This window comes from Lolium rigidum, chromosome 1 (assembly GCF_022539505.1).
Source record: "Lolium rigidum isolate FL_2022 chromosome 1, APGP_CSIRO_Lrig_0.1, whole genome shotgun sequence".
Taxonomy (NCBI): domain Eukaryota; kingdom Viridiplantae; phylum Streptophyta; class Magnoliopsida; order Poales; family Poaceae; genus Lolium; species Lolium rigidum.
Window position 1 is genome coordinate 123343050 of NC_061508.1, and position 11573 is coordinate 123354622.

An 11573-nucleotide genomic window follows, 5' to 3' on the forward strand; every position below is an offset into this window, starting at 1 on the left:
GGTGGAGGATCCAACCTCATACAAGGAGGCCATTAAGAGTTTGAATTCGTCTAGCAAATCGCCATGGAAGACGAGTTGAAATCTATGAGCTCAAATGATGTTTGGGACTTAGTAGAAGTTCCTAATGATGCCAAAAGAGTAGGCTGCAAATGGATCTACAAAACTAAATACGACCCCAAAGGGAACATCGAAAGGTCCAAAGCTAGACTTGTGGCAAAAGGTTTCACGTAGAGAGAAGGAATTGATTACAATGAGACTTTCTCTCCTGTGTCATCTAAAGATTCTTTTAGGATCGTCATGGCTCTGGTAGCTCATTTCGACCTAGAATTGCATCAAATGGACGTTAAGACGGCATTTCTAAATGGCGACCGTAATGAAGATGTGTACATGACTCAGCTGGAAGGTTTTGTTGTGGAAGGAAATGAAAATTTAGCATGTCGTCTGAAGAAATCCATCCATGGCTTGAAGCAAGCTTCAAGATAGTGGTACCTCAAGTTCGATAAGATTATTAGAACTTTTGGTTTTACTGAAAATGTTAAGGACAACTGCATTTATGTTAAGTTTAAGGGCAGTAGGTTCACAATATTAGTCCTGTATGTGGATGACATATTATTGTCCTGCAGTGATAAGGATATGCTGCACGAGACCAAGAATTTTCTGTCTTCCAATTTTGATATGAAAGATCTCGGTGAAGCTTCATATGTCCTCGGCATTGAGATTCATCGAGATAGGTCTAAAGGTGTGTTGGGACTATCACAAAAGGCATACTTTGAGCGAGTACTAAAGAAATTCAATATGCATAAGTGCTCTGGCTCACCTGCCCCGATAGTCAAGGGCGATAAGTTTGGGACATTTCAATGTCCGAGGAACCAAATTGAAACCGATCAGATGAAGTCGGTTCCTTATGCTTCAGTTGTCGGAAGCATCATGTATGCACAAGTTTGTACACGTCCTGACTTGGCTTTTATAACCGGAATGCTTGGCAGATTCCAATCAAATCCAGGACTAGACCACTGGAAGGCCGCAAAGAAAGTCTTGCGTTATATGCAAGAGACAAAAGGGTACATGCTTACGTACGAAGGTCCGATAACCTACAAGTTGTTGGTTATTCAGATTCCGATCATGCCGGTTGTGTGGATAGTAAGATATCCATGTCGAGTTATGTATTCACACTTGCCGGAGGAGCTATATCGTGGAAAAGCTCCAAACAAACTATAGTTGCTTCATCTACGATGCAAGCAGAGTTTATAGCATGTTATGAGGCCACTCGGGCAGGCTGTATGGCTAAAGAATTTTATTCCCGGACTTAAAGTGGTCGACAGCATTTCAAAACCACTTCTATTGTACTGCGATAATGAACCCGCAGTTTTCTATGCAAATAACAACAAGTCAAGTGATGCTGCCAAACACATTGACATTAAGTATCATGTTGTGATGCATAGGATCCAGGATCAAACAACTAATGTTAAGCATATAAGTACGACTCGTATGCTTGCGGATCCGCTAACGAAAGGCTTACCACCCAGAATTTTTCGTGAGCATGTTGCCGGCATGGCATTACTGGAAGCCTTATGATTCTGGAATAAAGGGACCACAATAAGAACCACTCCCAATAAGTATTATGTTATCCATTTCGAAATAGACTGGTATGCTATAAGTGTTGAGGTTCAATTGCATTTTCATTGGCTGTTGCAACACCTCACTTTGGCTTATTATTTCTATGGAGAATGGGCAAATGAAGTTAACCTAACGATCAAGGGGGAGAATGTTGGATTGATCTCGTCAGAGTTAATATAACCGTCAGTGTTCAGCTAACGGATAAAACAGAGATATTCAGAAACACTTAACGTCAACAGAATAAGGGGGCCCACAGGACCAACGTCTAGGAGGACCTTTTCTGTACGTGACTTATCTCTAAACGCCCTGATCGGGGGCACCTTAACCAACTGATGGTTCTAGTCCCCTGTTGCATGCGCATATAAATATGGGGGAGCCCCTGGCGGCTGGATCTCACGAGTTGAAACCCAGCATCGCTGCTCCCCAAAATCCCAAAGTCTCTGCACCGATCGCAGTCCGCGCACAAGCAACGGGAAGATCGGAGCCTCGCCGTGCTGTACCTGGCCGGTGCGGTGTGGCGCCCGGAGGGGATCAGGAGGATCTCCAGATCGTCATCGACCGCAAGTTCGTCATCAACACCGCCACACCAAGCCTGCCTCACGCAGGCATCGATGGGATCTTCGATGCCCCGTAATGCATCCCTAAACCTTCTCTGTTCATGTTCACTAGGTGTTCTAGATGGCTGCCCTTCACGATCTTGTGCTACTCATGAGGTTTTAGACCTAACAGGAAGGTCTCACCACGAGTCCTGCCCATGTTCCTGCTCCTAGCTTATTCCTCCGTGCAAGGCTGGACAAGGACCTCTTGGTAGAGGATCTGCTGCTTGGAGGCGGGAAGCCATGGTGGGTCCGTTGGTCGGCAACGGATCTGGATTGCTAGAAGAAAGAAAGACAGGAGAAAAAAAAAAGCTCACTACACCAACACGTGGGTCCATGGTGAGGTGGTAGCACAAGTCAACAATTTTATTTCTTGTCAATAGTAAAACTGCTCTCAAAACCACCTTGCATATCTCCAGGGGTCATTTGTCCGGTTTTAAAAACTTGTGGGGATTATGTGCATTGTACACCATTTTAGACTTGAGGGGGTTCTCTGTCCGTTTTCAGATAGTTGTGTGGGTATGTGTACTTCTTTGGTGTTAGTATAGATCAGGAAAATATTCAAATTCAAAGATGTCCATGTATCTGCTGTCAGCCTATTTAAAGATACTACTGAATGTATCATCTTTATCCGTTTTTATTGTTTTGGAGCTTGTAATAAGAAGTCTATGCCGAACAGTTTTTTTTTTGGAGAACCCGCAGGAGATCTGCGCGTCATTGTATTAAGTGAGAAAGATAATTTGAGTTACAAAGGATCCACGTTTGGCTGTTTTGGAAGCAGGATCAGCCAACCTCCCTACCTAGCATGCTAGTCTATTCCTCCCCGTGGCCCACATCTACTAGCTAGCCAGCCATGCCACTCGTCGACGATGAGGTTGATGATGATCGGCGCGGCATTGTGCTTGTTCTCGAAGATGCGTGCGTTCCTCTCGACCCATAGGCCGCGCAAGGCAAGGGCGATCAGCGAGTTCGCGCCCTTGCGCTTCTATGCCGAACAGTTGTGCTTACTGTTTAATATAGGCAGCCTGCTACTTGCAAACACTATCATTGAATTTTCATCGCAATCCACATCGTCAAGAAAGAGAAGTAAACCAAATATTTGACGTGCATGCTACTTGCAAAACAATTAGATTTATAAAACCTGACTAAGCAATCAACTTCATCTACCAAAGCATGAATAAGTGTGATGTTAACGATAAAGTTAATCAATTAAGTAATCTCCAATGTACTTATTTTTCCTGTACTTGACAGCTAGGCTAAAGATCTCAAATCTATTTCCTGGTGTGAACGCTGTTCTTTCAAAGAAGTCGATGAACAGCACATACAAGTTACTCCGTATTAAGTTTGATCATTACCACCAATCACAACTCATAATACCCTTACTTATCCTTCAGAATAGCTGTATACAAACAGAGAGATAATGTTAACAAACAGAGAGATAGAGCTAGTACGTGTATGTTTACATATTATTAGCTGTGTTGTATTACGACTGAACATAATCTAAACCATGTTTTGGGCCAGCCTTTATGGTTTTCAACTTGCAAGTCTTTTTAGGTTGAACTTAATATGGAGTAGCTCTGAAGACATGCTTCCTTTCAAGTGCATACAAAGGTCATGAGACAAGCAATTTGCTGCTTGTGTCCTTGAATCCTCGCCTTCCTGGGGTCGTTCCATGTATAATTCCTGTGGATAAACTGTTCAATGTTATAAACTAAAAAAATAGAATTTAATGGGCGAAAATACCAGATATTTGCAAATTCCCATAGGAATCTAAGATAAACTAAAACAGTTTATTTTTTATTCATTTCATCCATTCTTGTCTGCCAGTATACCACGTTAGTTGTTTCAAGAGTAGGTTACAGCTCCATGTTCTATAGCATTTTCCTAATTGCTAGATGGGATATTGTAATGCAGGCCTCATAGTATATGCTAAGCGTGGTCTGCACCAAGGTTTTGGCTCCCGACAGAATTTTTTTCCCGAGGGTGCTCGGGATTCCCGGTTACCGCGGTAACCGAGAAATCCCGACCGGTTCTCGAACGAATTCAAAAACTAAAATTCGAATTCAAACTTTGTGAGTTGACCTTATTTGCGCTTTGAACTGCACTACGACATAACTGAACCAGCACCGTAGTGGTTGTGCTCCGTCAGAAGCGTATCAATAGCACCTGTCATAGGTTCGAACATTGGCATCCACATTTTTTTGCATAATTATGAAAAACTTGACAGAATAGACAGTAATCGTAAAAAACAAAGAGCTGCGGACGGAATAAATCGAACCCTGTACCTCGTGTGCCGCAAAACCTTCTACTACCACCAAGCTACGCCTCCACATTGCAATTTTAAGCAGACTACACACTATTTAGCTATTTTTTGTTGTTTAAATACAAAAAATTCAAAATTTCTCGAATTTTTTTAACCGGTAAGAGCATTTACCGGGGGTGCTCGGGAAACTCGGTTACCGGTCGGTAACCAGATTTCCCGACCGGTAACCAAAACCCTGGTCTGCACATCACTTTAGCAATATATAAATTTTGGGGTTGACTAAGCACATGTTTCTTATCCAGCTACAAGCGGTTGAGAGGAAGCTTCTCTTTTACTCGTCATTTTAGATGATATTGGATTACATGCACTCGGCAACATGCTAGTAGTAAAGAAGGTGACGGTATGGAAGTAAACATACACACGCTAGCTGTATCTCTTTGTTTGTTAATATTACACGGTACTCCATCCGTTTGCATATTACAGGATATTTATACTTAACATGACCTAAATCAAGGGTTAAAATTAAGGCAACATTACCCTCAGCGTATGTGAGTAAACCAGAGAGTAACATAGACTAATGCTATGCATATTATACTAGTATATGCTACTACCTTCAAAGTACATGGTTTATTAGTGTTAGTAACATAGGATACCTCATTTATTATTTTGTAGAGTTATTTTCATTAGGAGGCGCTCACCTCTTTACTATTACTAGTAAAAGGATGTTTCTCCATTCCAAGCAACATGTTATATAGCACTATTTTTTTCGATAAAAGTTATATAGCACTATGATGATTACTTGGCTCTTGTCCTTTTGGCTGACTTTTGTATTACTAGTCTATTAGTCCCTGCGGTTGAGCCAATCTTGTTGCTCTTCCTTCAGATATTTCAGACATGTCTATATAACAAGTTTCTTCCTTCAAAATCCTTTGCCACATTCTGTTCTTCACTTTTGCATAGCTTGGCTTGATCGTCTTGTGGAACTTCAAGATGGCAAGTACCAGTTCAGCCGAAGGTGCACGCCAGAATTCCCCTGACAAGGACAAGGTGGTCACTGTCCTGAGCATCGACGGCGGCGGTGTCAGAGGGATCATCCCTGCCACCATCCTCGCCTTCCTTGAAGAGGAGCTGAAAGTAAGATGCTTATTGGTTCATATCTACCTTTTAATCGATCTGCTTGTCTATTGTTTCCTGAGGAACGTTGGCTGTGTTCTGTGAACTCCTGCTTTGTCTCGCAGAAACTTGACGGGCCGGATGTTAGGATCGCAGACTACTTTGACGTGGTCGCTGGCACAAGCACCGGAGGCCTCCTAACGGTGATGCTCACAGCTCCAGACAAGAATGGACGGCCCCTGTTCGATGCCAATGATTTGGCCAAGTTCTACATCGACGAGTCGCCCAAAATATTCCCACAGAAGTAACTAAACATGCGTGGCAAACCACTAGCTTTCTTTACTGTCCAGCAAAATTATTTGACGGCAACATCAGATCACTCGATTGAGGTTTTATCATTGGTTATATGCATGGTGAACTGGTGATGGTCTTAAGGGTAAGTCGATTGCCATCTTGCAGGAACTCGATCTTCTCCAAGATTGCCACAGCTTTGAAGATGGCTACCGGGCCCAAGTACAACGGCAAGTACCTCCATTCGCTGCTCCGTCAGTACCTTGGTGAAACGAGGTTGGACGGGACGCTAACGAATGTGGTCATCCCAACCTTCGATATCGCATACCTGCAACCGACGATTTTCTCGACCTTTCAGGTACTTCCTCCCCGGAAATACATGATTAGCCTTTGTTTTAGCCTTTGTTTGAACTCAACTTTTTTTTAAAGTTTGAGCAATTTCATAGATTAAAGTAGTAATTAACACCTGTAACACCGAATCGATATCACGAAATCCATTTTGAAATATAGTTTCATAATGTACTAAGGCCATTTATTTTTCTATAAATTTTGGTCAAATTTAGAATAGTTTACTTAGGGAAAAAACTAGACATAAACTTATTTCTGGACAGAGGGAGTATCACGTTAACAGTGAACTGATCACCTGCTCGTCACGGTAAAAGAAACTTATGACCTTGTCCGGCGTAGTACTGGTATATATGTGCTTATATAATACTTATATTATCATGGATGGTGCATCTTATTATTGGTTTGTGCTCGATAAATCAGTTCTAGAGAAAAGGAGATGAATTGAGCCTGTTGAATCATTCTGGTCAAGCTAAGTTCATTGTTGTTCTCACAGTATGTATATATGGATTCTTTCAAGATTTTGTGTTTCTGTAGCTGCATCCTATGGAAAACTGAAGATAGAACTGGAGTATATTATATAACCAACCTAGTTCTATGCATGGTTACTAAAACTTTTATGTAGTCTAACCGTTGACGAACTGCTTAGTTTAATCAGATGAGATTTTGATTAGTTGCTAACTCTGGTCATCCAAGACTCCAGTCCACTATTCCAGGTCATAATGTTTGATAGTGTCGTACTAACGCAGCAATGCAAAACAAGCTTCATGTTAATCAGAAAAGAAGTTTGCCATTGTTTACTCGCAAAAAGAACTTAATGGATTCTAACCAGCTTCATCCATGCATGAACCTCCTGGTATGGACGATTAGTTGAAGCAACATCCTGCAAGAAATGCGCTCCTATCGGACATCACGATCAGCACCTCCGCCGCACCGACGTTCTTCCCTGCTCACTACTTCGAAACCAAAGACGACAAAGGCGACACGAGGTCCTTCAACCTCGTCGACGGCGGCCTCGCTGCCAACAACCCTGTAAGCTAGCGCCACATTATTGCACCATCGCACAACTCATCGCTCCTAAACCTCACTGCATAGACCCTTGCTGTAAACTTGGCATATGTATATGTTCGCCTGCAGACGCTATGCGCCATGAGCCAAGTGTCCCAGGACATCATCCTGGGGAACGGCGAGTTCTTCCCGGAGAGCCCGGTGGACTACGGGAAGTTCATAGTCATATCCCTCGGCTGTGGGTTGAACCCGAGCGAGAAGTACAGCGCCAAGGATGCCGCCAAGTGGGGGATCTTGAACTGGATCGTCAAGGACGGGACCGCCCCCATCGTCGACATGTTCAACGCAGCTAGTGCCGACATGGTGGACATCCACCTCTCCGTCCTCTTCACTGCCCTGCGCTCCACCAAGCGCTACCTGCGCATCCAGGTACCTATAAGGCTGAACACCGAAAGGAAACTGCGTGAGGAAATTGTTTCTGTTCTCTGCTTTAGGGTTTAGCCGGTGGTAACGATCTGATTAATTTGTAAGTGCAGTATGATCAACTGAGCGGAAGTGCGGGCTCCATTGACGACTGCTCTAAAGCAAACTTGGATAGGCTGGTGGAGATCGGGAATGAGCTCCTCAGGAGCAACGTATCCCGGGTGGACCTGGAGACGGGCCGGAATGTGGAGATGCCCGGCGAGGGCACCAACTCGGAGCAGCTCACCAAGTTCGCAAAGCAGCTCTCCGCTGAGCGAAGCCGGCGCAAGAAGGTGCTTCAAATTAACTAAGCCTTGCTTACCCCATATTGCGCAAGAACGTGCTTCAAGAATGCTCTCAGTGTGTTGAATTCTGTTCCTTTGGTGTAGCTGTTCCATTCTGCTTTGTTCATGTCATAATCGTAGTGCTGTAATCTTGTGCAAGAGTTGCAGAATAAAGGTGCTAACTGCTGTTTTTATATATTTGTAAAAGTCAGCTTCCCGCATATCTCTCAGCCCAATACTCCCCTAATACTCCTCTCTGACTAATGTTTTTTCTAGGTCCCAATCACGACGTAGCGATTACATGTGCGACACAATAGCAATTAGCTACGTGGCAGCGAAAATCAGTGGACAAAATCAAAGTTGCCATCTCACGTACCATCTGCTTAAAAAATCATATGACATGGTTGCGGCGCGCAGAGCGACATGGATTGTCACGTTTGCGCAATGGAAATCCCCCCTTTTTAAAACAAGAGAACAAAATTTTATTTCTTTTTTAAAACAAGAGAACAAAATTTTATTTCTATTAGTTAAGCATAAGTTAAAGAGGGTTTTAAGAAAACTTGTATAGACCGAAGCCAACAATAAGCCTACTCTCACGTGACAGAGTGAATAGCATAAAACCACCGCATTGGTGACCAAATTTACGAAAAACCACCACTTTACGATTGCGGGACATAAAACCACCACATTTCAGTTGTTGTTTTTTGCCAAACACGCAAATGACGAATTTGCAGCGAATTGACACGGAATCTGACAAGCTGACCCCACCCATTATGCTGAGGTGGTGACGGCCGTTAACGGCCGGTTGGTTTAGGGCCCACCAGTGCGTGGACGTCTCCAAAGAGACGTTTTCCCCTCTGTTCGAGTCCTCCCGCTCAGTCTCTCCTCTCCCGTCACTCTCTCGCTCTGCCCCCGCCGCTATTCTTGCCGGCGCCGCCGCTATTCTGCCCGCAGCCGGCCGTTAATGCCCAGTTGGAACGACGGCGAGTCGTCGAGCACGGCTCTTTCCTGGCTAGGGGTAAGTAGGTCGATTCAACCGCTGCATCTTGGGTTAGGGTTTCGTCAGATTTGGGAATTTTGATTTCTACTCGATTTCCTCTCCTTTTCTGGTCGATTTGGTGGAATTGAGAAGGTTTTGTTTGTAATTAGGACTTCGCACCTATGGACTACTGCCCAGACAGCTGGGATGAACCAACATTCACGGGGTTGGTGGCAGGTTGCCCGGAGGTGTGCCGCCTCCACCAGAAGGAGCTGGTGAAGCGTGTCGCTTTTGAAGGAAAGAACACCGGCCATCGCTTCTACATGTGTTCTGTGCAAGGGGTATGTTGTTGACAGTTCCAACTCTGTAGCAGTAGCTCTGTAGTAGTAGCTCTGTTTGTAATTTGTTGTATCTTTCAAGAATTGGAAGACAGAACAAGTACCTCAACAAGTCCATGTTAATTAGATGTAGCTATGTAGTACAAATTGTCCATTTGTGTGAATAATTGCATGTATGCTATGTAGTCCTAAAGAAATAAATAGTTGCATTTGTGTGAATAAATGCAGTGCCTCTGAATAATTGAAATAACAAGCAGTACCTCTGAATAAGTCCATTTGTGTGAATAATTCCATGTATGCTATGTAGTACTAATGAAATAAATAATTTTAAGATGTAGTACATTGAGAATTGTGGCTTCCATTCTTGGCTTGATGATGAGTGGCCACAGGCAATGAAGAACACATTGCTGAAGCTGTGGGGAATGTACCATGACATGCATAATGCACTTCTGGATGAGAAGATTGAGAATGACAAGCTTGTGAAAGATTTGAATGAAGAGAGGATAAAGGTGGAGAAGAAGTATTCCAGCCTGATGGCTGATGTTTCCAAGTTTATGAATGATACTGAGAGGCAGGTTATGCAGGCAAACTATGACAAGATAATGAATGGCAGTGAGGAGGAATAGTTGAGGGAGATAAATACTAAACTTGAAAATGAGCTGATGAAAGCCAATGATGAAGTGGCTATGCTGAAGGAGGGCAATATTGCCGATGACAGAAAGATGAAGCTGATGGAGGAAGAAACTTTGTTGCTCAAGGATGAGAAGAAGCTAGAGTATCAGCTATCTGATATGTTTTAGTTGAGCAGTGCTAGGAATGACAAGTTGGTCAAGATCAAGCAGATATGTGAGCAGTAAGATGTGACAGTGATGTAGTACTGTCTACCCATAAGTATTTGTGTACTAGTAATTTGTAGCCCTATGAACTGTTAGTGCTGTAGAATTGAACTCTATGTACCTCTATTATGAATAGTTAGTTTTGTTCCATTGAACTCTATGTACCCATGTTGTTATGTTGAATCTTGTGTTGTTTTTTAACTCTGTGTTCTGGTTGAACTGTATGTTGTTCAAAAGTGTGATTACTGTAAATTTTAGTTCACCTATGATGTTTTAAGAAGCATCGAGGGTTTTCCGAGGGGTATCGACTATTTTAGATCATATAGATCATGTATGTGGTTTTAAGAAGCCTCGATGGTTTTCCGAGGGGTATCGACTAATTTAGCTCATGTAGACCAGGTATGATGTTTTAAGAAGCCTCGAGGGTTTTCCGAGGGGTATTGATAACCCACAAGTATAGGGGATCGCAACAGTCTTCGAGGGAAGTAAAACCCAAATTTATTGATTCGACACAAGGGGAGGTAAAGAATACTTATAAGCCTTAACAACTGAGTTGTCAATTCAGCTGCACTTGGAAAAGCACTAGTAACAGGGGTGATGTGAAAGCAGCAGTAATATGAGAGCAGTAGTAACAGTAACACAACAGCAGTAGCAGTAATAAGAATACGTGAGGCAATGGCACCGGAAAATAGTTGATACTACTTCCAATGACATGTAGAACGAGTATATGATGACGGCTGGCCCCGGTCCCTCGGAGCGGCTTGGCCCGCAAAGCCTCCACGGTCACCCCGTCCGATGCTATCGCAAGGGCGTGCCACCTGGCCTATACTGCAGTCGGGGAAGGTGTTGGATGATGCCTCGCTTGGTTTCATGCAGGGCATACACGTAAACATTAAATACGAGCCTCGATCGGCTCTCGGGTTATCACTGTAGAATCGGCTCAGAGCCGATCCACCCATGATTAGGACAAGGTGTCCGAATATGTGGTGGTCTGCCGATCCGAATAAAGCTAATGAGATCTACGGCGATTTAGGGTTTTCACCGCATAATCGGATCATCCTGCTCACGATTGGGCCTCGCGCTCGCGTGCGGTGACCGTAAGCCGATCCTAGACGGGGCCTAAAAACCAGCACGAGGTTGATCCCCGGAACATCCTTTCTAGGGCCTTAAACGTCACCCTGTGTTCTTTGGATCCTCCAACCACTATGGGCCTAACTATTGCGGATGTTAAGCTAATCCTTGATGAACAAGGAGCAACCGTAACGGATCAGATCTACTAAACTATGATCAAGCGGGGGGTGCCGCCCTACACCTAAGATAGGTATGAGGGCGGCTAGATGGCTAAGGGTTGCATAACGAAAGCATGTAATTAGAAGAACAATGCTAACCCTAACATCTAAGATAACTACGTTGCTCGCCATCAAAAGGCTTCGGCCACGAG

The 11573-nt window shown here is 43.7% G+C and overlaps 1 protein-coding gene across 1 annotated transcript; it reads left to right on the forward strand.

Annotated features, from left to right (window-relative positions):
• Positions 1-5466: 5466 nt before the first annotated feature.
• Positions 5467-8135, forward strand: LOC124681640 (patatin-like protein 2). The gene is made up of 6 exons (XM_047216513.1): positions 5467-5610; positions 5715-5893; positions 6049-6238; positions 7096-7257; positions 7363-7662; positions 7770-8135. The coding sequence occupies exons 1-6, from the start codon at positions 5467-5469 to the stop codon at positions 8004-8006; spliced, it is 1212 nt and encodes a 403-aa protein (XP_047072469.1). The 3' UTR covers positions 8007-8135.
• Positions 8136-11573: the final 3438 nt, after the last annotated feature.

Excerpts from the sequence above, each read along its gene's own strand:
- LOC124681640 (XM_047216513.1), top strand. The coding sequence starts at position 5,467 with ATGGCAAGTACCAGTTCAGCCGAAGGTGCACGCCAGAATTCCCCTGAC. Across the intron at positions 5,894-6,048 it reads CCCAAAATATTCCCACAGAA|GAACTCGATCTTCTCCAAGA; the intron begins GTAACTAAACAT and ends GCCATCTTGCAG. Across the intron at positions 7,663-7,769 it reads AGCGCTACCTGCGCATCCAG|TATGATCAACTGAGCGGAAG; the intron begins GTACCTATAAGG and ends TTGTAAGTGCAG.